This window comes from Meriones unguiculatus, chromosome 6, assembly GCF_030254825.1.
Source record: "Meriones unguiculatus strain TT.TT164.6M chromosome 6, Bangor_MerUng_6.1, whole genome shotgun sequence".
Taxonomy (NCBI): Eukaryota; Metazoa; Chordata; class Mammalia; order Rodentia; family Muridae; genus Meriones; species Meriones unguiculatus.
Window position 1 is genome coordinate 51,112,495 of NC_083354.1, and position 26,263 is coordinate 51,138,757.

At 46.2% G+C, this 26,263-nt stretch overlaps 2 protein-coding genes and 1 long non-coding RNA gene across 6 annotated transcripts in view; 1 reads left to right on the plus strand and 2 right to left on the minus strand.

The window, feature by feature from the left end:
- The window catches only part of Dzip1l (DAZ interacting zinc finger protein 1 like), a 34,986-nt gene extending 24,266 nt beyond the window's left edge, over nucleotides 1-10,720 (minus strand). Inside the window, exons 1-3 of one of the 4 annotated variants that reach the window (XM_021660137.2) lie at nucleotides 10,630-10,720; nucleotides 6,934-7,045; nucleotides 142-717 (exon numbers count right to left, since the gene is read on the minus strand). In XM_021660137.2, the coding sequence (XP_021515812.1) occupies nucleotides 142-642 (501 nt within the window). In that variant the 5' untranslated portion in view covers nucleotides 643-717; nucleotides 6,934-7,045; nucleotides 10,630-10,720. The other 3 variants (XM_021660135.2, XM_021660136.2, XM_021660134.2) reach the window with 3 other exon arrangements.
- A 49-nt stretch (nucleotides 10,721-10,769) lies between these two features.
- On the plus strand, nucleotides 10,770-14,521 carry LOC132654676 (uncharacterized). Its single transcript, XR_009592348.1, has 3 exons — nucleotides 10,770-10,881; nucleotides 11,831-11,943; nucleotides 13,907-14,521. It is a non-coding gene; the product is annotated as an uncharacterized LOC132654676 (long non-coding RNA).
- A 512-nt stretch (nucleotides 14,522-15,033) lies between these two features.
- On the minus strand, nucleotides 15,034-22,113 carry A4gnt (alpha-1,4-N-acetylglucosaminyltransferase). The gene is made up of 2 exons (XM_021660133.2): nucleotides 21,657-22,113; nucleotides 15,034-15,687 (listed from the first exon to the last, which is right to left on the minus strand). Exons 1-2 carry the CDS (start codon nucleotides 22,065-22,067, stop codon nucleotides 15,073-15,075), a joined length of 1,026 nt encoding a protein of 341 aa, XP_021515808.1. The 5' UTR covers nucleotides 22,068-22,113; the 3' UTR covers nucleotides 15,034-15,072.
- Nucleotides 22,114-26,263: the final 4,150 nt, after the last annotated feature.

Here is a 26,263-nt window from a genome sequence, read left to right on the forward strand (position 1 = left end):
CTCTCAGAATGTCGTCTCTTAACACCTGCTCGCAAGCGCTGAGAATGGCCTCCAGTAGTCTCGTGGTCCAAGGCAGCACCACTCGGCTAGCCTGGTACCTAAGGCGTCCAGCCCAGGCCCCCCTCAGCAAAGAATCCCCACCGTGTGGTAGCTGTGGGCGCCCGTCTGCAGGAGCAGCTGCTGCAGGGTGCTGATCATCTTCCGCCGGCGCCGGCTCTCCTCCCGAACGCCCTTGAGCTCATCGGCCTGGCGACCCAGCTCCTGCTCGCCACGCTGCTGCTGGCCCAGGCTGGCCTGCAGCCGTGTCTCCAGCTGCGCCACGCTGGCGCTCAGGCAGTCCTGGCAGTGCAGCAGGTACTCAATGATGAGCTGTGCCAGGCGCAGCACCTTGAGGAGCACCGGGTCCACAGGCTGCCTACAGTGGTGGCACACCTCTCCGTCCAAATTACAGAAGGTGACCCCAGCAATGTTCTCCTGCAGGGTGGCCACGTCCAGCTCCCGAGCCACGCGGTCCACGTCCACGGCGCTGATGCGTCTCCAGTCTATGCTCTCACGGCGAGGCTGGAACTTGAAGGTGGGGAGCGAGTAGGCCCCGGAAAGAGGGCCACTAAGGCCCTCAACCGTGGCTGCTGGGTACTGCATGGGCAGGAGAAGTTCTGGGCTGACCACAGGGGTAGACTGCCGCCAAGGCCACTGACCAAGGAGCTGGAAGAGGACCTAGGAAATGGAATAACGTAAGTTAGACAGAATTCAAATGTTTGGACCTTCCGCGTACCTGCTTAAAGTGAGGTACAGCGAGGCGCTTGTATAGCAGCCGCTTGGCATGATGCCCTGGCTCTGTCGACCTGGTTGCCTTCCATCGCACAGAAATGTATCTGAGGCCTCTGCCTTGGGCAAGTCTGTACTCTTAAACCTTCTGTGTCTGTGGGGGAACAGGAAACCTACCTGGAAGGACTGTGGTGATGAAGAGGCCCGTGTTGCACACAGCCTAGTGCCTGGCACAGGGTGGGTCCTCAGGAACCCCCAAGAGAACCACTGTGGTAGTGCCTGGCAAAAATTTTGTTAAATGTACAAGTGGGTTTTGTTGTTTTTTGGTTTTTTTTTTTCAGCCCTACAGTTACCTGGGATAAAATCCTACAACTCTCCAGGAACAGCAGAGCCACCGGCGACCACCAGAGCGCTTTCAGTTAGACCCCATTCTAACAGAACATGTGTGGACTACATTTCCCAGCTTCTCCCTGCACCAAAGTGTGACCATGTGACTAAGTTATTTCTGGTGGGTTGTAACTGAAATCATGTCCAGCCCAGCCAACGGGGCTTAAGAAAGCTGCTGTGTCTCTGCACAAATTGTACTCAGTCAATAACGGGCCTGTTTGTTTATCTGTTGTTTTGTTTGTTTTGTTTTGTCTGTTTCCTGCATTGTGGATTACATACAGGGCCTTAGGAATGCTAAGCAAACACTCTAATTCGGAGCCCCACTCCAAGGCCATTAACAGGTTAGAGCCGCAGTTCTCAACTTGTGGGTCACGATCCCCCTGAGGGGTCACCTATCAGATATCCTGCATATCAGATATTTACATTACAAATCATAACAGCAAAATTACTTATGGTTGGGGCGTCACTACGACATGAGGAACTGGATTAAATGGTCACAGCATTAGGAAGGTTGAGAACCACTGGGCTAGAGAAAAAAAACTTTGGTTTGTTTTGCCAAAGGACTCAGATTCTGTTTTACGTAGTCTTGGTGGATACGCTTGCTAGCTTTTTGTCAAACGGCCACCAACTAGAATCATCTGAGAGTAAGGAACCGTGATTGAGAAAATGTCTCCATCAATTCAGACTGCAGGGCACTTTCTTAATCCATGATTGATGACTGTGGGTGGTACTATTTCTGGGGGTGTGGTTCTGGAGTGTGTAAGAAAACAAACTGAGCAAGCCAGAGGAACAAGCCAGTAAGCAGCGCTCCTCCACAGCGCCTGCTCCAATTCCTGCTCTGCGGTTCCTGCCTTGAGTTCCCGTCCTGACTTCATTTAGTGACTCTCAGGTCTCATCATGATGGCATGAGACCTGAGAGATGTAAGCAGAAATAAACCCTTCTCTCCCCAAGCTGTTTTTGATCATGGTGTGTAACTACTGGCAATAACCCAGACTAAGACAGTAGGCACATAAATTTTTGTCTATGAGCAGAAATTTGAAAATATCAAAGGGAATTTAAAATGAATATACTACTACTACTACAAATTATAACTGTGGCTGGAATGCAGTTCAGTAGTGATTACCTAGCATTCATAAGACACTGTATATCTCCAGCACTGAAGAGAAAATTTGAATTTTTTGGAAAAAAAAGAGCTTCTTAAAGACAGGCCTGGTGCATGAAGACATATATATACATATATACATGAAAGCAAAGTACAATATGGGATACAAATGGTATTTCTATACAATGATATGCTCTGTGGCTACTCATAAAGGCAGGACAGTTTTTATGTACTGATGGAGAATAATGACTTCAAATGAACACACATATAGACATATATGTATATACCATTATTTCTCATTCAATATTAATATAATCACATTTAGTAACAACTCAAAAAATTATGTAGATATAGATCTTATTGGGGTGTCTGTCTGTGAGAGACAGAAATGAGACCACGAAATGAGGATAAATAAATGGATAGATAGATTACAAACAGGTTTATTAATCAGGTGGTTCGATAGATGAGCCCTCCAGTGTTCATTTGAGTGATTCATACCTGTTCTGATTATGGAAAATATGCACACTTGTTATTCACATGACTCACTTACATACCTGATTTCATAAGAACAGACTTTCTAAAACAGCCAAAAGCTATTGGCACTGACTATCTGTAGGAAATGAACGTGGCTATTAGATTTTTACTTTTTAGTTTCCACCTCTCTATGCTATTCAAAGTTCTTCCCATCATCACCTATTACTTTTACTATTTTTTTAATTAAAAAAAAATAGTTTTTTTTTCCCTTGCAGACTGAGAACCTGAGATGAGAAAAAGTACACACGTCCCCATTTATCCAGTTCTTTGCAGCCTGTGTAATCCTGCCATTTAAATGCAATCCAGAGGCAGTGAAGGAAAGCGTCTTCGTTGATCTTCCTTGTCAACTTGACCGGGTTTGGAGTCACCTAGGAGACACACCTCTCAGCTTGTCTATGAGGTGTTTCCAGAGGGGATTATCCAAGAAGGGAATCCCCACCCAGATGTGGGTCCACCCTACGGCCTGAAGTCCCAGGCTGAGGAAGCAGTGGTTAGCCACCTCACAGCCCTTCCTACCATGATCCTCCCCCCCACCCATCCCCCACCCAATACTGGACTGTATTCCTTTCAATCATAATCCACAAGACACCCTTGCTTTATTCAATTTCTTTATCAGGTATTCGTTACAAAAATGAGAAAAGCAACAACATAAAAAGGTCACAAAACCCAAGAAAGAAAAAAGCCTTGAAGAAACAGTGGGACTAGATGGGCAGAGAAGGGAAAAAGGAAAGATTCTGTCCCCTCTGAACTGCCTTCCCCAGGAAAAGACAGTGGCAATGGCCAGGCCAGCCCTACCTGCTCCCTAGGACTATGAGAAGCAGTGGTGGGCAGGGGAAGGGCTCAGAGGTAACACCAGCATGCCTCGTGCAATCTCTAGGTATGAATTTACAAACAGATGCTGTACCGTTATGCCAATTGCATAACAAGCCAAACTGGAGTCTTGGTGGAGTGTACCCGGGCTAAGCTGTAGCTACGCATCCACCTGCTTCCAAAGTCTGTGGACCTGAACTATTCAACTGTGGGACGGCTCTCCTCCTGAGTTTTACTTTGAGAGATGCTCACCCCTTTTCCCTTAAGCCTCTAATTCATTCATTCATGAAGTCTCCCCTTGCTTGCTATTTATCTGTTTAAGCTTAACCCCGCTGTTGGTATTGTGAGGACTATGTGTTGTATTAACTACACCCATGCTCCCCACCTTGGGGCTGAGTGTGGCTCCTTGCTGCCACGGTGGCGACAGCAGACCTCTTTGGATGCTCCTCAGAATGGCCACAGGACGCCCTGAGCCTAGCTTTTTCAGAGTCAGCCCCTCCCCTTCCTTTCTCAGATACTCTTCCCAAAACAGCACCATCCAGCATAAGCATCTGCATGGTCACGAGACAACTAGTATATTTCTACCCCGTTCAACAACGTGTCAAGTAACAAACGAAAGTTGGCTGACATGGTACTCACCATGCTGAGCTCCAAGCTGCAGCCTCACCACTGGGGCCTCAGAGACAATCGCCTACAACAAGCCTTGCCTCTGAGCAACAGCAGGTAACCAGGCATGCTGTGGACAAGGGTAACAGGACACCCACTTCCTGGCCTCACAGCCTGAGAACCTCACTCTTTAACTATTTAAGCTTCGGCCTCCAGTGTTTGCTAACAGCCCTCTCTAACAATAAGGACACAGCTCTCCATCACCAGCTCGCTCCACTTCCCACTCTCCCTCTGCACACTTCTGCCAGCCTCCTTGTTCAGCAATGACTATTCTTTCACCTTTTCTTTAAGGTAGAGGTGCGGGTGCCCCTACCCTTTATTTGCTATTCACTTATGGCCCATTTCTCACTGCATTCTCCTGAGGATGAGTTCAGACACCCACTGCTTTAGCTACTCTGGGCCTGCTCCTTGCTAAGCCTTCGCTACCCCCAAATTTCTTTGCTCAGGTCCTTTCTGCCTCTTGAGACTTCTGGATCCAACTCTCCAAAATTGCTTATATTTCAAATTCAAGTTCCAACCATGCCAGGAAAGTAGCATGAATTACACAGAATGCCAGGTGGAACAGAAACCTCAGCATGTTCTTGATAACAAACTGATTCTCTGCCTTGGTGTCCTCAGCTCCCTGGGCCAGCAACAGCAGCATCATTGAAAACATGTTAGAATCCGTAACTGGAGCTGGAAGACGGCACAGTTGGGAAGGTGCCTGCCCCCGGAAGCTCAAAGGCCTGCACTCGCATTCCCCAGAATCCGTAGAAAACCCAAGTACAATGGCATGTGCATGGAACCCTAGCAATAGGTAAGGAACAAACACAGGCAGATCCCTGGAGTTCAGTGGCCAGCCAATCTAGCCAATCAGTGAGCTCTGGGGTCTGTAAGAACCCCTATCCCAAATAGCCAAGGTTGAGAGGCCACAAGAGCATTCATCGGGTAAATGATAATTACCACATAATTCTGATGACCTGAGTTAGATCCCTGAGACCTAAATACAGGTGGGAGGAGAGAACTGACTTGACAAAGTTTTCCTCTGACCTCCACATGCATGCCATACCCCCTCTTCTACATCATACACACACACACACACACACACACACACACACCAAGGTAGAGACCGGTAGAGAAAAACACCCCTTGCAGTAGAATGCTGAAGACTATGGCAATGTGGAGACTGTTTCCTAAAACCATTCCTAAAGAGTTGCCATCACATTCTGAGTCACAGAGAAGTAAGGATGTTTGCCCAAGGTCCAGAAGCTGGATTCAGACCCAGGCAGCTCAGTGTGGGTCTGGGCTCCAGCCACAGTCTCCACTGGCCCCCAGTATAGATGACCCTCTGCCACCTCCTTCTGCTCAGGATGTGCACATGCTTCAAGGCTCTGCTCTTCACTGTCACCAGAAATCACTTCTAGGTCCAGAGTCCTTATTTCACGGCTCCTCTCTGGGACCCCAGAGCACTGAGTACTCTGGTCCATGTCAGCAAACTGCTCCTAAGTCTTTGCAAAGAGCTAGGCACCACAGCCAGCATATAGTATAGACAGGACCCCATGCAATGGTTCCTGCTTCTATGAAGGACTGCGAAGTGGAAAAGGAGGAAGAAAAAAAAAAAATGAAAGGAATAAAGCTAACATCTCTGAACTCCATACACAGCTCTAAGATTGTACATGCGCTGTCCCATTTAATTCTCACAGCAACCCATTGCACAGATGAAGAAACTGGGAGAGTGAATCAGGAAAGGAACGATTGTCGCCCAAGCACCTACTCACAGTGTCTGACTCCAGAGTTCACTCTCCGAAAAGACAGAAAAATATGCAGAACTTACCCTCGAGAGCGGTAAGCACCAGGGTAGAATCCAAGGAGGAGCCCACACCAAGACATTGCTGTGCCCTTCTTTCCCCTCTGCTCCCCCTGTCTGAGGTTCTCAGGGTCTGCACATTGCCTTATTCCAGTCTATCACATCTCACTCCCTGACCTGTTTCCTGGTGGCTATTAGACTGAACACAATGGCCAAAATCTTAGACCATTTGCCTCAAAATTTTGTGTTCTTGGAGTTCTGGAGCAACGAGGCTAGGACCACCAAGGGTTAGAATCAACAGGAGTTGGTCGCCTTTCATGGGGACTCATGCGGTCACAGAAAATGCCTGATGTGACGACCATCAGCAGCCACACATTAACCCCAGTGGCTCCTAATGAAAGCTCTTGGGAGTGGGCTCCTACACATCAGAGAGCCCTTCGTGGCTGTCAAGCTTGCTCTCCTAGTATCGGCACACCTTTCTTTTTCACTCCCTCAGCAGACTTCATCAACACTGTGAAGGGAGTCCCCACTCTCCTCACACAGAACTCTGAAGTACAGTTCTCAGTTCACGAGTTTTACTGCACCCCCCAAAAGTATCACTCCCACCCTCTATGACTTTAGAGGTCTCGTTCCTAGAAGTGTGGGGGTTCTGTCTTCAAAAGGTAGACTAGCAGTGTGGGAATTCATGTAGATGGTGATCCGATGATAGCAGCGATTATCTATCAAGCACCTACATGCCCTGCACAGTACTAGACCTTAAAGGTGCTATTTCTGCTGACGTCACAAATCTGAATCACACCCACCAACCTCCCAGGGACGACGGCATTGGTGACATTGGAATGACACGGCAGATTGTTCTTCATCGTGGAAATACAGTACCTGAGATTTCTTGAGCAGAACGGAAGGGCTGCCAGGGTTCACAGCAAATCATGACAGGGTCGGAGCTGGAGACCTTAAATCCTCACTGTGTCGCCACTACAAAGTTTGCTTCCTGGTAAGGATGGGAGGCAGAAGACAAAGCCACATGAGCGTGTTCCTGGTTACCAAGACACCACACACCCAAGGGGCAGGGACGTGGGCCTTCTCCAGACTGAGTTATCGGCAGACTGTTTTCCCACATGTGGGAATAGAGACACAAGGCAGAGATGACTCACTGTCATTAGGAAAGCCGAGGCTGCCTTACCTGCCTCTACAGGTTTTCATAGGGTCCCCGGAAATTCCCCAGGCCTGCTTGACTCTCATGAGTTAAGTGATTCAAATGCAGCTTTGTGCTAGTATTTCAGGCTGGCTTCCACTGGGAGAATGTTCATTTGCCCCTGTAGCAATTCCACACTCAACATTTAAAAAAAAAAAAAAAAAAAGTGTGACAGTGTTTACTACCTCCAAAGTCACTGGTTCCATTGGGGAAACATATCCTTGAAGCTGTATGGCTCCTCTGCCTACCTGGATTCTGCCAAAGGTAATATTCACAAAACTGTCTGAACATCTTGTTTTGCTTTGTTTTGTCATTTAAATTGCATCTCTACATCTTACTGTCTCTTTTGCTTCCTCAGAAACGAAACCAAGAGGAACGTTCAGAAGATGCCAGGCTTGTAAGGGGCTGTGGGCAATCATTTACAAGCTTGCCCTGGCTTCCAAGCTAACTTGACAGTGCCTGCCCTGGGGAACTCTGGGCTTGTCATTAGAGCTAATTGTCATGGCTGCCAAGGAAACCTTCCCACAGTTTGCAAACACACTCACTGCATGGCAGAGGCCAGGGAGCGCTGCTGGAACCCCTAATGGAAACGAGAGAGTCCAGGAACTTCCCAGAACGCCACTTTTACAGACCCTGCTCTCCATCTTAGACCTTCTTATTTTGGTAAATAGGTGTTTTCTAAAAATTAAAAAGGAGGCCCCATTTCTACCCTTCACTGTCCAGTCTAGGACCTGCATCTACTCTCCGAACTTCCAAGCAGCGAGAGAGAGATTCACTCCCAGAGGCACAAAGCTCTCCCTTGTTGCTGGACCCCTCTGCCCAGCAACCTTAAACTGGTTCCCTCTTCACTGCTTTGTGGGTGTGAGTGTGCTGGTGGAGACCTAATGCAGGGCCTCACACGTGCTACGTTTGAGCCCTACCACTGAGCTCCAACTCCAGATCCGAGGCGGTATTTTTAAAAAGACTGTACTAGAAGAGCATTTAAGCAACCCCAGCAGGTCAACCATACTCCAGAGCAGGCCCTGCACACAGGAGTAGGACAGCCGGGAGGTGGGGGCACTAGCCTTTAATCCCAGCAGAAGCAGGAGGAGCTCTCTGAGTTCAAGGCCAGCCAAGTCTACATACAGTGTGAATTCCAGGACAGCCAGGGCTCCACAGAGAAGGCCTGTCCTGGAGAAACAAACAAACAAGGAAAAAAAGAATAGTGGGACAACACAAAATGGACACGGGGCGGGGGAATCCTCAAAACTGGGAGGTAGGGAAGTGGGTGTGGGGGAGTATGATCAGAATACGTGTAAGAAACTCTCAAATAATTTTTTAAAAAGATTATAAAAGCTTATTGCGAATGTTTGTCACAGAAAGATTTTCTTTAGAACAACAATGCAGGTGGCGCTTTGACTGATGGCTCTTGGGAGTACCTCGGAGAATAAGGCCTAGCATGAGCTACTATCCCAGGCTCAGGAGCGTCAAAAACGAACCAGAGCTGCTTCATGCAGGAGAGAGAGCTGACAGACTGCACCAGTGTTTCCTGACTTCCTAACAGGAGCTTCTCCATCTTCATCCTGGGCCAGACCCCTCGCTAGAGTCACCAGGCCCGGTGAGAGGCAGGTTGTTGGTCAGCCTTGCTGCAGAGTGGTCAGTGGGCATTCAGAACTGCCTACCAAGCGCACCCCCTTCTCCACGTGCTGTTTGGAGCAGCACAACTGACCCTCTGACAAAAGTTCGGCCCCCGGGGCAGAACCGGAAGCCCAGCTGCACTAGAAAGTTCTGCTCCCAACCTGAGGCCTGCATCCAAAGCAGTGGTTCTCAACCTTTGGGTCGCGACCCTCTTGGGGGGGTCACATGTCCTATATCCTGTGTATCACACCTTTACATCATGGTTCATAACAGTAGCAAAATTACAGTTATGAAGGAGCAGCGAGATCATTTTATGGTTGGGGGTCTCAGCATGAAAAAGTTCGAGAACCATTGCTCTAAATCCATTTCCACAAACGGAAGATGTCTCCAGACCGTTGGTGCTGGCTCACAGTCAGACAACCTTCTCTGAGCAGGGCTGTTCTCGTTTGTAGATCACATCTTGCGGGAGGAAGCAGGAGGTACTGGCCATCCTTGCTGAACACTCAACCCACAGGGGATGGTGGAGCAGGGTTAGAACACCTCACACTCACTAGGCCTCTCCCAATCCTGTTAGAAGTCAATTCCTGAAGACTGGCCCTGGGCCCTTCAGGATCTTTTGTGAAGCCAGTCCTACCCGGGCCCCGTCCTCTGCTCCTCTGCTCCTGACTCTCGCCTGTACGTACCCAGTCTCCCGTGGACTTGTAACCGCATCCACCCCTAATGCTGTGCTCCGGTTAAACTTCAGCCCGGGACCGGAAGCGGAGGAACTAGTAAAGCCAATGTTAGTTTAAAATTCATCTTGTTAGTAACCGATCTCTACCTCCCTACAGAACTCAGACCTTCAGTCCCTTAGATCGCTTTACTGTTTGCAAGAACTGCATTCCCAAGACCACCCTCCTGGAGAAGCCGCGGGCTGGGTGTCACATCCCCCGTTATGCGCGTCCGAGCATGCGAGTTCTTCCCCCGCGGGGTACCTCAGTCCAGAACAGCCCCAGGCCGCTGGGATGGAGGCGCAGGGACCGGCACCTCCTGAGGCGCCCTCGGCCATGCAGCTCGGCTCCTGGCCGGGTGACCGCAGCCGCTAATGTTTAACCTGCGCGCGCAGCGGCCGAGTAGCTCCGCCTGGAACCGCGCTCCCTCCCGCGGCTCCCGGCTGGATTCCAGGCATAGTTTTCCTGGGAGGCCTGGATCACCCTGGGGGTCACCCGAAGCACGGGGTGGTGACTGAAGGTCTCGGGGAGAACGGCGCGTCCCCACTCACCCCATTCTCCGATCCAGACTCACTCCACCTCCTGCGGCGCAGCCGAGGATGCTACCAGCCACGCGGACACTACAACCGAGCCCGGGCACCCAGCACGCTCAAGGCCCGGGGTCTGCAGCGCCTCAGACTCCCACCCCTAACCCCCACCCCCAACCCACAGCAGAGGCGGAGCCTCAACCCAGCGCCCGGGAACAGCTATTTTTAGCGCTTAAGGGATGGGGGAAGGAGGGGATGCCGCTTTGAATCCGTTTAAAAAAAAAATCCAGCATCCAAGTTTTCAGGCCTTGATGGTGATCAGCCGGACAGACTCCCTTGTCGCCATCCCTTCGCTCCCACATCTCGCCCACGATGCAGCCACTGTCCTGAGGTAAACTAGGACAGCTGCGGCTGCCCCTCACCCTCCGCAGCCACCCCTGCAAGCCCACAAAACTAAAACGGTATGACCTGGGCCCACTTTAGGAGACCCCTCAGGTGTGCTGTGGTTTGATCAAATGGCAATCACCTTCTAGATCCCTTATCCATTAACGTTGTCCAGAAAGCTGGGACGGGTGTTGGTGGAATTATTTTTCCTCTCCTGGTTATGGGTCCCTGCTCCATTCTCATTGGGTCTCAAATGAGTTCTGGGAGGTGTTGTATCTTAGGGCCTTCCCCTCACCACCGCGTCAATATGCCAAGCTCATCATCTTGGATCAGCAAGAACGAAAGTAGTGGAACAGCTTGAGAGCGCTCCTTGGTGACCCACCAGAACTTGATGGTAAGACTCAGTTGCTGAAAACACCACAGATGCTCATAGGGCATAGGAAATCAAGTGGTACTGACCTGGAAGTACCCTGCCTTCCCTTCGTCATAGTGCCAGAAGACTGCTGGGGGCGGGGGGAAGCCATCAACAGACTTACCCAGCCCTATGAGCTACAATAAGGACCAGCCTGGCAAGATATGCCCATTGGTGCAACACTGGCATAAATGTTACAGAAGTAGCCAACAACTTTTCAGTTGAACTTAGGCTGCTTTAGGTACACTCCAGAGGAGCGCATTCATGCCGGGCACCGCAAACTTAGCTAAGAAGTAATGACCTACTAATATTATTTTGCTAAAGGGTCATAGACTCAAACTGTCTTTTAAGAAAATATTTAATATTCTTTTTTTTTTTTTTGAAGACATCTAAATTTTTATGTAACCCTGGATGGCCCAAAACTCACTATGTAGACTAGGCAGGCTTTTCCCCAATCCCACAGAGATCCCCCTACATCTACCTCCTGGGTGCTAGGATTAAAGGCAGGCACTACCATGACCCAACTTAAATACTCATTCTTATGTCCGCGGAACCTCATCAGATAAATTTCTTATGAAGATGGCAGTTAATAGAGAGACTCAGCACTGGTCAAAATACAGAGAATCAGTGACTGCTGGATGCTCGTTCCTAATTGTGGCATACATATCACAGAAGAGGAGATAGAACGATTTTAAGAGCCAAAGGCCAGGGAAAATTGCCGTGAACTAATGTCTTCTACACATGACAGGGTCAAAGCACTCAAAAGTTTACAGGAGCTGTAGTTGCTGGGCCAAGATCAACCCAGTCAACATTCCAGCAGAAGAAGGGACAGACTCATGAGGCCCCTGCTTTACCTGAGGAGCTATTTTCAGATGGGGGATTCTGGAATGGAGAGAATCGCTTTTCTTTAACTGTATATGGTCTGTGGCAGGTTGCTCATGTTTCAGCGGATGGTTCCCTAAAGCCACGCACATACAAGCAGCACTAATTGGGCAAAGGAGGAAGAGGAGGAGGAAGACATGAGTTAGAGGGGAACAACAGAAGGTAGATATAATCTAAATACATTGTCTTCATATGTAAAATTACCAAAGACTATTTTTTTAAATAGTAAAATCAAAAAAGAACAGACCAGAAAAAACATTGCATTAAAGTATTACTGTTCTTAACGTACAGAGTGTTTACAAATGAAGAAAAGTAGAAAAATACTGCAACATTATTCAAAAGCTATTACAGGCTATTGCATACTATAGAGAATTTTTTTTAAATGTATATCCAGTTAAACACAGGTAACAAGCAACCTTTCCAAAATGAACAGAGAAACTGCATTGCTCAGCTTTCCCCAGAACCACCACTACAGTATTTTAAATTCACTCCTTTCTACCATACAAATGGTGCTCGTTTCATAAGTTAGTAATTTATTTTCCACACTTATTAATCAAAAACTCGTTTTGCTGCAAAACAAAGGACTCCCTAAACATCAAATTATTACTACCACCTCAAAAACTCCATACAAGTGCAACCCAGCATGAATCAATCTGTATGACATTGCTGTTGACCTATTTGGTCTTACTGGAAACAGTATACATGTTTGAGAAGTTGGAAGTGCTTTTGCTCCGGAGGAAGAGGATCCAGGCAGTCCTGATGTGAGACTTGATAAGCTAGGGTCAGATGGTAGGGGAGGAGTGCTCCCCCTTTCAGTGGACTAGTGGAGGGACATGGGGTGGGGGGGGGAAGGAGAGTGGGACTGAGAGGAGATGAGGAAAAGGGCTACAATCAGAATATAAAGTGAATAAATTATTTTAAAAATTTAAAAATGTAAAAAGCAAAAAAAAAAAAAAAAAAAAAGAAGTGTTTTCACTCAAGTCCTTCAAACTTTTGTGTCCAGGGATGTTAGATGGGGAGCATTCTTCAGATAGAGCAATAAGAGCCAATATATATGACCCTGATTCTTACCAACAGGGTTACCTGAGGAATTCTCATCTGTGAAGCACTGAATGGCAGGGTTCACTGTCTCAGGGACACCAACAGAGGGGATCATCATGAGAGAGAGGGACACACAGCCTGACTACAGAGTCAAATATCAGAGAATCCAGCAAGTAATGGAATAAATAAACCCAAGGCAGGACATAGGACTTGTGTTTTGGGTTGTTTGGTTTCTTTTACATTTATTATTATTATTATTATTATTATTATTATTATTATTATTGTGTATGTGTGCACATGTACACCACAGCACACCTGTGGAGGTCAGAGGTCAACTTGCAGACGTTGGTTGTCTCCTTCTACCATGTGGGTTCCAAGGTGGTCAGGTATGACAGCAAGCACCTTTGTCTAATGAGCCATCTCAGCAGTTTGTTTTTTTGTTTTGTTTTGTTTTAATAAGACTATCAGAGCCATGATTCTTGAGGGAGATTAAAGCATTAAAGGCCACAGATGGATGTATTTCCATAGGACATCATAGTTTTGTGCTTGAAAAAAAAAGTAAACATTTTCCGTAAAGCAACCAACCAAGAGAAAAGTTCTAGAAAATCTCGGCTGATAACCGCTTACAGGAAAAAAATATATATTATTATTAATTTTCATGCCTTCTGAATATTGGGAGTGAATTTATTTCTGTTTTAATTGAGAAAATAAAAAATACATTTGTTTATGACGTACAACGTAATGCTTGGAGGAAGTCAATCTTCTTTTGAGTCTATGGAGGACAGCAGCTGTAAGCAGGCTGAGCTGATAATTTGCTCGTAAACAACCATCTTGGACAATAGGGCAAATGTGTGCTTTGGAAAAGGGCAGTGTGGGGAAGGCAGGCCGTGGATGGGCAAAGACCGTCCTGAGGACAAGTGGCCAGTAATTAGCATACATGTGCTTGGACCAAGAATGCTTGGTTCACCTGGGTCTTTGGCCCCTAAATGAGTGCCTGGTCCACAGGAAGATCAATCACTATCTATGAAGTTAACGAGTTAATGAACATTGCTGTAGTTTACATGTGGTTCTGCGTGTTTTTAAGCCCAGTTTCCGGTGACAATGTGGAGAGGCGGAATGGAATTGGGTTGTGGGAAGGTTCCATCACCAGAAGGACTCCGTGTGCTTTTGATGGGATTCCAGTTACTTCCTACAAGAAGGGGAAGCCTGAGCTGGTCGTGGTGGTGCACACCTTCAATGCCAGCCTTCTGAGGCTTAGGAAAAAAGATTGAGGCCTGCCTGAGATACACCTCGGGACCTTCCCTCTGACACCACCCCTCTGGGGATGGCAGGGGCTACAACCTGCTCCTGAGCTTCTCTGGCTTCCTGACTCATGTTTCCTGTCATGTCATCCTCCATGATGACTTCACTAGAGGCCAAACAGTCATCTAAGGCATGGTTTCAGACTCCAATTGTATGAGATAAATAAATCTCTTTCCGTAACAAATTTCCCAGTTCTAGTGTTTTGTTATAATGACAGAAAATGGATTAATACAGAAGCCAAAATCAAGGGCTGGGAATGGTGCCACATGCCTTTAATCCCAGCAAAAGGGAAGCAGAGGCAGGTGGATCTCTGTGAGTTGGATGCTATCCTGGACTACATAATGAGCTCCAGGACAGCCCAGACTGCTTAGAGACCCCACCCCCTTCTCGAAAATCAAAACAACCAGGTCCCTTTCATTCTGACAGGTGTTAAAATTAATCTTAAAATAGTCAATAAATTAGAACAGAAACAGACCTATTAGCTACCTACCAGCCTCTCTTGCAGCTACGTCTAGCCAGGGAGCCACAAAGATACGTGGTATTTGCACTTATATAGTACTTGCATAAAGGCTTATGAAAAGCATTCTTTCTTCCTTCTGCCACCCTAGTAGTCTGGAAAAACCAGATGATGGGCTGGAGTTCCAGCAACCACATGGAGCACGGGCTACAACACACACTAGGACAACAAACAGGAAGATTCGAGCATGGGCCTCCAATGGTGACTGTGCTTATAGACCTGTGCTAAGTCACCCGCCGTCAGGCTTGCTATTCCATGAAGGATAACGTCTGTGTTTACAGGCACTTTTCTTTGGAAGGGTGCTGTTACAGCCAGAGAAAGTTAACTCTGAAGACGTGGGTTAGCTCCTAGCCCTAGAGACAACGGAGACCAAGTCAAAGCGTGGCAGGCAGCTCAGGAAGGGTCCAGTTTCCCATGGCGGCGGCGGCCTTCTATCTGTTGCCTGTTCCTGGCTCCCTAGACGCCGTCCCTTCCGCGCGTTGAATCAGAACCCTGTACGTCTTAGGACAGTGCTTTCGATAGAGATTCTCCGCCAGAGTGTTGCTTCCGCTAACCGGGGTCCTGCCCTCCTTGTTCATGAAGTTCCACAAATGCAGCGCGTAGGAGGCATTGAAGCTGGGCTCCGTGCCCCACACCTGGTAGTAGCGCCTCCACTCCGGGTAGGGGATAGGGTAAAATCTCTGAGGGTGAAGGAATGAAATATTCAGACACTTCAGGTCATCCAGCTCTTGGAAGTCTTCAAGTCTGCACCACAATCTTAACATCCGTGTCATCAGGTTGGGTCCCTGGTTGCCCCAAATGTGCGAGTTATAGCGCTCCACGAAGTTCTCCATGCAGCCCCACAGAAAGGGGTGGTGGGGGAGGAAGCCGAACACCCCGTTACTGGAGTACCGGGAACCCTGCGCTGCCAAGAAGTTCTTCTCGGGGATGGGCCTGATGGAGATGACATCAGTGTCCATGTAGATGCCACCGTATTTCCAGATGATAGCCAGGCGGGAGGCGTCGGAGCTGACATGGAGCCAGTATTTTTCTGCACTGCTGTTGATCTATGGGAATAGGTACAAATGAGCCCGCAAGCAGGAAGGGAGGCTAGGAAGGAGTGCAACAGGGCAGATAACCTCAAAATCTATTTGAGAGCAAGCCAAACTCTGAAAAAAAATTTTTTTTTCTCAATTTTACCTTCACCTCCTGATTTTTCTTGACATTAAGAATGTGTAGCACTTGGTACCAGTGCAAAGATTTTCAGCAGCTATTAAAGGTGTCAAAAAATATGTGACTGTGAAGGTTGGATTTTTTTTTTAAGGTCCTCAAAATATTGACAATTGGTAGTAAAAAAAAACAAAGCTAGGAAACTTTTAAAAAGAAAGTACTTTTTCCTCAAATTTCCCCTACTTTCTCAAAACTGGGGGAAAAAGAAAAGCACGCATTCGTGCCTTTGTTTGCTTGGAAGGTCCTTCAGTAAAGCTCAGTGAGGACCTTATCACTGTGCAGCAAGCACTGTGGATTTGCTAAAAGCACAGTAGTGAACAAACAGGCAAAAATCCCCACTGGAAGGAGATCGATAATAAACAGATATACACTTCATTGGTGTTGATAAGGACTATGAGGGAATAAAAAGGATTAGGCAAGGGCACTATGAAGGAGTGAGAGAGTACACAATGTCCCATTAGGGTTCCACAGAAACTTGATTGTAATTGGTGTGTGACTCATCCAGGAGAAAGCTCTAAGCGGAACAGTCAGCAAGCGCAAGGGCCCTAAGGCAGAAGCAGAGCTGGGGAGGGAGGGGGTAGCCAATGAAAACAGAGCAGGGTACGGGAAAGGGGGTCAAGATCATGCAGACTGGAATCAAGACCCAAAGCTCTTTGGAAGGTTGAGGAGAAAGGAATGATGTAATCGGAACAGGTTCTCCAAGGGTCACTTCGGCTGCTGTGTGGACAAGGATCTGGAGCAATGGTGGGAATTGATGAGGACAGACACAAAGAAAGGCTAGGAGCTTGTTGAGCTAATCCAGACTTGGGTCAGGGTTGATTATCTAAGGGTATGAGAGAAGTGGTCGGGGCCTGTATTCCAGATAAAAACAACATGTCCGCCTTTGCAGGCAAGGAGGAAAGAATGACTGTAGTGCTAAAACACAAGCAAAACGATGAAGAATCCAGAGGAATAAACATGAATCAGTATAAGTCACAGTGTTTCCCTTTAGAATGATAAGATTTTGAACACTCACACACACACACACACACACACACACACAAAAACCAAGTATATTTTTTTCTGAGTTTAAATATATCTTATAAAAGATTAAGCAAGGACCTTCGGTCTTGATCAAAAACTAAGTCGTTAAGATTCTACTGTGAATGAAAGCAAGCTAAGAAAATCTTTGTAGAGAACCTCACAGTTGCTGAAGATCATCCGGTCATCTACAGTTCCTGAGACCTCAGAAACAACAGCTAGCACGTATCAGTGATGGTTAGAGCACTTTGTCATCTACACAAATCCTCGAAGATGGGATGCATGGCCATTCTACCTTCCAAATGAGAAAGTGAAGCATCAGGATGCCCTGTCATTTGTCCTCAGGCAAGGGGGTGAATTGAACCTGAGCAACCTGTCTTCAGATATTCACTCATTCACAAGAAACTATGCTTTGGTTAATACGAGTGTAACTTGGGAACGTAAGGGTTGTGGCTGAGCTGAGAGACATAGAACATCAGAAGAGAATCAGAAGAGGAACCCTTCCTGGATGCGATCATTAGACCTCCATCCACCTGATGTAGGGTGAGTGGCAAGAGGACTGAAAACAATGGCCATGCTGATTCTGGACATCTAGAGCTACAACTGCCTGTAGGGCTCATGTAGCAAACCCAGCAGTCCTTAGGAAGTGGATGGCACAATGGATCCTCTCTAACATGTGCCTCCATCTATCTCCCATAGAGGCCCCAACTGGGAAAGGACACACCATGGCCCAGTTCCCCCCAGGGTATCATAGTATGAATGCTAGTTACGCATCTCAACCCAGAACCCTACAAACTCATATGAAGCAGGCACTTGGGGACTCTGCATCTCAGGGCCCACTTTGCTCCTAAAACCCAGCATGTAAAATCTAGGTACATCTTAGTACATCACACGCTTTGCTCCAAAGGATTCTAGTTCCAAGAGGTTACTTATGTATCATACTGTAAAGAGGGTTCTAAATAGAGCTCAAGTTTCCTTAGTGCAGAACCATAATGAGATTTTAATAACTTTTTTGTTTTTGTTTGTTTGCTTTTTGTTTTTGTTTTGTTTTGTTTTGTTTTGAGACAGGGTCTCACCACATAACTCTGGCTGTCCTGAAACTCGCTCTGTAGACCAAGCTGGTCTCAGACTTTTGGAGATCTGTCTGCCTCTGCCTTCCAAATGCTGGGGTTAAAGCCTTGTGCCACTACTGTCTGGCTTTACTATTCTTGTTGAGTAACTTATCCACGAGAAAGAGACGTAGTATGCAGCATCTCCCAAAATAACATGCTTTGAGATTTCTTTTCCAAGCAGATTGTTTAGATAAGAACAATCTGGCTCAGATATGAGGAAAGTTGTGCAGGCCTGGGGCATCCTCCAGCAGCTTAGAGCCTCGGGGACCAAGCTATTTGTCTCCTCTATTTTTGGCACCTGCCTTCCTGGCCTGTCCCACACTGCTGCTCCTGGGACAATGACACCCACTTTCCAGGAACCCTGCTGCTGGCAACTGCCAAGACCAGCAGCAGGTGGACAGTTAATACATTTGAACTGATTCCCTTCTTCCTGGCTAATCCCAGTTTGACATTTTCAAGCTCTTGTAACAGGTGGAATTTTGGCCTCTAACAGCCATGAGAGCCCAAAGAGAAACTGACTCCAGAAGCTGTCCTCAACCGCAGCCCCTGGCAGCCTAATCTACTAGAACAGCCCCCTCAGACTTGCAGCTTAGTCTGACAAATGTTTCCAAATGGCAGGGACTAGACTCAAGCCCGCCAGCCACAGTCCATCCACTTACCACCCAGATAAAGAGGCAGGGCAGGGGAAGGGTTCTCTCTCCTTTAATGATTATACTATAGTAGGCTGACAAATGACCACTGGAAGATATCAGGTCCTGATTCCTAGAACCTGTAAATGTGAGGAGAGGATCTTGGCAGATGTGGTTAAGTTAGGGACACTGAGATGTGGTGATGATCCTTGACTACGCTGATGAGTCCTTAAGAATCTCACTGATGCCACTTAAAGATTCAGGTGGATGGAGACGTTACACACACAGAGGTAAAGGGGGTTTGAAGAAGGAGGTGGCTAGTGGACTGATGGGCTAGAGATCAAAAAACAGTTTGGCCACCAGAGGCTGGTAAGAAACTGGCCTGCCCTGCAGCCCCTGCTGTGACTGTGGCTTCCAGAGCTGAAAGGGTTGAATGTGGGTTGCTGTCAGTCCAACAAGTCTGAGATCATGTGTTAAAGGAGGTCCTTTAAACTACTACAGCAACAGGTACAATAATCTCTCTTTTGCTACGTGGCTCACAAAGCTTAAATATTTGCTGACATTTGGTCTAGGGTGATTTAGAATTTAGAGAGAACTTCATATGGTGGGCAGACGTTATGACACTGACTTTTAAATTATTTCTGTTTTTAAGAATAATCTTCTTAGCCAGGTGTGGTAGCACATGCCTATAATCCCAGCACTCTGAGAGGCAGGGGCAGGCGGATCTCTATGAGTTCAAGGCCAGTCTGGTCTACAAAGTGAGTCCAGGACAGCCAAGGCTACACAGAGAAACCCTGTCTCAAAAATATATAATAATAATAATAATAATAGGGCTGGAGAGATGGCTCAGAGGTTAATAATAATAAAAATAATAATTTTCTTTATAAGATCGACATTTTGGGGCCTGGAGAGATGGCTAAGAGGTTAAGAGCACTGGCTGGTCTTCCAAAAGTCCTGAGTTCAATTCCCACCAACCACAGTGGCTCAAAACAAACTATAATGAGATCATGAAATCTAGTGTCCTCTTCTGGCCTGCAGGCACACATGCAGGCAGACTACTGTATAAATAATAAATAAATCTTTTTTTTAATCGGCTAATAAGGACAGATACCACACTTAATCTCAGCCAAAAGGAGCCTGACCCAGTTGTCCTCTGAAAAATTCTACCCAGCAGCACCTCAAAACAAATGCTGAGACTCACAGCCAAACATCCAGTAATGTGTATGGAGTCTTGTGGAAAAGTGGGAGGAAAGAGGAAAGGACCTGGAAGTGACAGGAGTTCACAAGAAGACCAACAGAGCCAACTAGCCAGGACCCAAAGGGGCTTGCTGAGACTGAAGCATCAACCAAGGACGATACATGGCTGGACCTAAGCCCCCAGCAAAGATGTATCAGATGGACAGCTTAGGCTTCATGTGAGTCCTCTAGTAAGGAAAGGGGGGACTGCATTGGACATGAACTCACTTGCCAGCTTCTTTATCACTTTCCCTTTGTGGGACTGCCTTAACAGGCCACAGGGAAAGAGGTCATGATGCAGCTTGATGAGCTGGGGTGGATGGGAAAGGAAGCTCCCCTTTTCTGAGGAATCAGCAAGAGGGAGAAGGAGGGAGGGTGGAGCTGGGAGGGGAGGGGGGATAAAGCTACAAGCAGGATGTTAAGTGAATAAAAAAAAGAAAGAAATTAATTTTTCAGAAAAAAAATCAACATTAATGAAAGTTTCTTCTATTTCAATCCTATTCAAACATCTATTGTAAGTGTATAGTTTCTTTAGTGTTTTTGTTTGTTTCTTTGTTTATTGTGGGGATTGGGCTTGATTTGTCTTTGGTTTTTAAATTTTTTTTTTTTTTATTTGAGACAGAATCTCAAGTAACCCAGGCTGGCCTACAACTTGCTATGAAGCCAAAGATGACTTTAAATTCCTGATCTCCCTACCTCCATCTCTCAAGTAGTGAAATTGCTGGTGTGTGCCCCATGAAAGCTTTCTCAGTTTTTGTTTTTGTTTTTGTTTTTGTTTTAATGCTGGAGATGGTTACATAACTGAAATCATTATGATTACATTATAATGGGAAGGAGTCATTCATTCAGTATTGTCTTATACTTTTCATAAGATGTCTCATTTAGAAGCTCAGTTAAACATTATCTAATGGAATCTTCGAAGAGCAGCACTCTAACCTACTGTGTGTACTCTGTGAGACCAGCATTACACTGAAATATTATTTTCTTTATTACGACATACTGCTAAGAGGATCATCGGATTCCTCGGAGTTCCAGGGCCTTCTTAATCAGCTCTTGCTACAACCCAATCTCACCGAGCAGCATACCACCAATCCTTCCTGAATTTTCAACCTACATCACTTTCATTTTAAATATCACTTCATTTCCGCCTCTGGTGTTGAAAGGGTTTAGCACAGATGGGTCCTAAGTTATATGGAAAGTAAAGCCTCCAAATACCTAAAAGAGATTAAAAATTCATTCAGTTAAGAAAAGCCTCCAGCTGGGCACAATGGTGCACACCTGTAATCCCAGCGCTCTGAGAGGCAGGGACAGGTGGATCTCTACGAACTGAAGGCCAGCCTGGTCTACAGAGTGAGTCCAGGACAGCCAAGGCTACACAGAGAAACCCTGTCTCAAAAACCAAAAGGAAAGAAGAAAGGAAAGGAGGGAAAGAGGAAAGAAAGAAGGAAGGAAGGAAGAAAGGAAAAAGAAGGAAAGAAGAAAGGAAGGAAAGATGGGAGGAAGGGAAGATGGAAGAAGGGAAGAAAGGAATGAAAGAACCTCCAGTATAGCAAACATCCTCAAGGAAATACGCCTTGATGCAAAGGAAACCTGTCCAGGTACCAGCGGAATTGACACGTCTCCCATTTACCTGAACCAGAGCTCCACAGAGTGGACATAGGGCAGGAACCCACCTGTCTGAGAACTAGACTCTCTTTCCTGAGCCCTTGCCCTCAGTTTGTCTGTCTACGGGGAAGGTATGGGACTCATTTTCTGCAGGTTCTGTTTCTCCCTCCCAACGCAGACCATCTCGATGCTTTGAACACTTACTTTGGTGTACCAAGAAAACAAGGGCGTGTCTTCAAATAGTTTTTTCATGTTCAAAGGCACAAAGAAAACATTCTCAATGGCTGAGAGGAGGGAGAAGGCTGGGGAGCTGGTATTTGAAGCCAGCTGTGTGGTGTTGCTGAGCCCTTTCATGAAGAAGATGACGGGCCGCGCAGGGTAGATCTTGGCAGCGGACTCCACAGCACAGGAGACCAGAGGAGGCGGCTCCACTCTCTCAGAGGTCTCTATGAACACAATGCTCCGTCCATTGCTCAGGAGGTCTTCCAGCCCCCCTAGAGACGAGAAGGGAGGCAGGCAGGCAAAGAAGCAGTGAGACCTCAGGGTGAGCTTGTATAGCAGGCCACAGGCAAACACCAGGACCAGGGACACGGAGAGGTGAAGTTCCTTCAGCATGTCCTCCAGCCCTCCCAGCCTCTCCTTCAAACAACAGCGTTCATTAGAATTCACCCTGGTGATCCTGAGGGAGACAGTACGCAAGAAAATGAGTAAGAATGTCACTTATCGATTTAGATGAGAGAACTCCTGAATGAAATATAATCAAAGCAAACCTAGCAATATTTAAAAAGTTCATCTTAGACTTTAATATACATACTATTAATACACTAATTGTCTTAACGGAAGAAAAGAAAAGAAAATCAATTACCGGGCTATTCGGACTCAATAAATGTCAAGAATGTGGGAATTTTTGATACACGTACATGATTTTTTTTAAAAAAGAAGTTACAAGAAACTTTCTTAATCTGGTAAATGATACCTGTGAGAACAATACATAGATGATAATATACAGATAGTGTATAGATGGAAATAAATAGATGATTTTATACAGATAACAACATAGAGGAATCCACCTTCTTCACACAAAACATTCCAAAACAGCTTAACTCTGATAAATTGCCAATCATCATTCTTGCTAGTCAATACTATTCTAACCATTTTAAACCAGTCAAGGAAACAAACAAACAAACAAAAATCACTACTATAAATTTTAGAAGAGGCCAAACTATCACCAACTTTCTAAACCATGAGATGGAGAAAATGGAATATAATATGTTCCAAAATTAAAAGATTTCAGAAAAAAGTTAATCAAGGGTCCAAACTGAAGGTTAGAGGGTTGCATTGTGAACCTAGTTTGCAAGCAATGGAGCTGTGATTCAAACCTGTATCATCACCAAAATCCAGGCTCCATATATCTTTGCAAGCTGACTCCAAGACAGCGGGAATCTCAGGAATCTCAATTACTAAAAGGTCCTTTTTTTTTTCCTTCTACATAACGCAGAAAACTTAAATCCAGAAGCCCAGAACTTACTTTCCAGCCAGAAACTTGCAGTTTGCCAGTAGTTGAGGTCTTAGAAGTGATAGACTCTATATAGATATTCTCACAACTCACTGCCCAGTCTTTCCATTCAGCCACACACACAGGAAAGTAAATCATTGGCAGATTAAGACTAAACATTAAGAACTCCCCAAGAAACTCCTCCCTTCCCTAAGCTCCTCCTTCCACACCGTGAACCTAGATATGTGGGGACAATAAGAGTCCACAAGATTTTTCAGATTTTTCACACACTTGGCAAATCCTGTTTGGGGAATCTATCATGGACGCTCTAAGAGACTCCTCTGAGGAGGAGGAAACTCTGTGAGAGCACAATGCTGGCGCCAATTCACCCTGCACCTGCTCAGCTTAGTTTGAATCAAACTCATGGACAGAGGTGTGAAAGTTCTTCACCAGACAGTCTGTAAGCTGACCCAGATTTCTCCTTTGCAATCATGATTTAAAAGGTTTGATTTAAAGAAAAGAAAGACTGTTTGCACCATCAAAGCTGTGGACAAACTCTAGTAGCTTAAAGGCCCTGGGATAGACAATGAGAACACATCCCCGGATGTCAGGGCTGCAGGTAGGGTATTTTTGCCTTGATGTACCACTGTGGGGTAGGATTGTCCTCTTATTCTCACCAAGTTAACTTGATCACCTTCAGATAACATGGCCGAGTTATTTTTCTCCTTAATGGAGGAACCCTGCTGTTTGAGGTTGAAGTTCTAGTCCAGATAACCATTTTGAGCTCAGCATCTAAGTTCAGGACTCCCTCTTTCTAGGAGGGCTTCTTGCCCTTTGCTTGACTTTATCTGAGAGTGTCTTTAGACACAGATGCCCCTAGCCACATTGGATATATGGCCTTTGATACAGCTTCCTGCTAGCTCTACCCTCCCTGCTCCTATAGGATTATTAGGTATTGTGTTCTCGTTCGTATGATAAGAACGTGCTTTTTAAGGCAAATCAAGCATCCTTGAAGTGCCTAGTTTCAACCAGTTATGTACAACTATCCTTGGAGCCCCCACCCACTCCTCTGGGGGGATATAGCCTTTGTTCTCTGGAATTAAAGTTGAACCAACTCTCTGTAGTGTTTCCTGGGGATTGTGATCCAAGCACGCTCCTCATCTCCTGCCCCTTCTGACTTCATGAGCTGCTGGGAGACAGCCCACAGGCAGGAGGAGAGCCACACCCCATCTCTGGTCTAGCCCCATGGTCCCTGATATGAGCATTCAACAAATCTCTTTGAAATTATTCTCCCCTCAGAGAATCACCTGCCGCCAGTCCAGAGCTTTCGCTCATGCAAAAACAGGTTCCTTTGGATGCTTTGGTGTGATCAGGGAGGAACCCTACTGGACAGAGTGTGGATCCAGTCCTATAGTAAGGGAGTTGAGGCCGCCTCATCTCTGAGTTTCTTTGTCTGAGCATGCTCAGAACTAGCTCTTGGATCTCCACATGTTCCTCATTTGGGCATTGGACTTCTGTGGACCTGATCAGCTCTGGGCTCAAGGTACTCTGGCATCTTTCAAAAGTTCTTGGAGTTGAATAGATGTGTGTGTTCTTGACTATAAACAGGATGGAAGATGAGTGCTCTACTTCATGTTTGAGGCTAACTAGAGGGTTGGGTTTATGGAAGTGATCTATTCCTTGTTTCTAGGTAGGCCTAGCTGCTTGTACAATGGCCTAAACAAAAGAGCTGGTGGTGAAAGCAGAAAGCAATGTAGTTGATGGTCTTTTCAGGGGGGGATGGGTATGAGTTTGAATGATGCAGTGAATTCCCAAGCCTCACAAGTAAGACTTGCTGACCAAGAACCAGGTAGACTGACGCCTCCAACTGTCACAGGCTGACACTAGGACAATCACTAGGCCGGACCCTTGAGAAGTGATGAAAATAACCTACTTCAGGCTCACTGTGAGGGTGAGATAGCTAAAGAAGCAACTCTAACTTTCTACCAGGAAGAAGAGAAAAGACAGTCTTAATGAAGAGTGGTGCACACCTGTGATCCCAGCAATGAAGAGGTAGAGGCAGGAGGATCGGGAGTTCAGAGTCAGCCTCAGCCATACAGCAAGTTTGAGGCCAGCCTGAAACACACGAGACCCTGCCCCAAAAACAAAACAAAAGTTAATGTAGATGGGATTTAGACTCCTTCATTGAAAACACACAACTGCTTCCTCACTGTGTAAATTTTTTTACATTTATGAATGAAATTTATATCCCAGTGAGCCTATAAGGAGAAAATCCTTGCCTCTGTGAGCTGGTGCCATATGTCCAAAATGTAAGTCCCAGGCACCCGGGTGATATTTTGATCACAGGTTGATGTCCTTCCGGACCTTCCTGAGAAGGCCTCCTGCCATTTTAGTCACTCCACATAAAAGGTGTATGGACATGCTTTCTGAAGGGACCAACAAGACTCCCTCCCTTCCTGCTTGCCCTCCTTTCTGCCACATCTAGCCAATACACACCCGGCTTCTGTCTATTCAGGCCGAGGCCAGAACAGAGGCTCTTAACTCAGAATTCATGGATTCCCTCATGGACCGCTAGCATCCGCAGAGATGGGTTTCAAGAAACCACTCATGGAGCTATATTTGCATCAAACCTGATGTCATTGACAAAGACTTTCCTACTTAACCACTTTCAAAAGAAAAAAAAAAAAAAAAAAAGTTGTTGTTCTTGACCCCAAGCTCTCTGACCCCAGACACTGTTTTCAAAATGTCTTCTGTTTTTTTTTGTTGTTGTTGTTGTTTGTTTGTTTGCTTGCTTGCTTGTTTCATTACAAGAGCTTGGGCTTTCTCAGGCTCCACAAGCAATCCCTAGAAACCTCAGTATGAGCATCTGTCCAGAGAGCTAATGCACTTTTAGCAGCAGATACGCTGGAATACCCCAGTGAGGGGTGCATATCTGTTTAGGTGCTACCTGCTTTCCTAAAAGCTTCTGCTTAATGCAAAAGAATTCTCTCTCCGTTAGAGTGCAAGCCAGATCCAGTCAATCACAGACTGTGCAGCCTGGGTAACAGCCTTGGTGGGCAAGGTCTCAGGAAATATTGACTGGTATGCCCCCAAATAAATGAAACAGATACAAAAAAAAATCTCTGAATCCAGTGTTATTTCTATTTTTCACTTATGAAGCTGTTTATTGGCTACTGGGTCTAGTTTTGTTTTTTTTTGTTTTGTTTTGTTTTTTGTTTTTTTTTTTCCTGTTTTGAGGGGAAGGGGCAAAGCAGAGAAGGAAACCATGGAACCAGAAGAAAACTTTTTCAATTTGTTATCTCTACGCATACTCTTT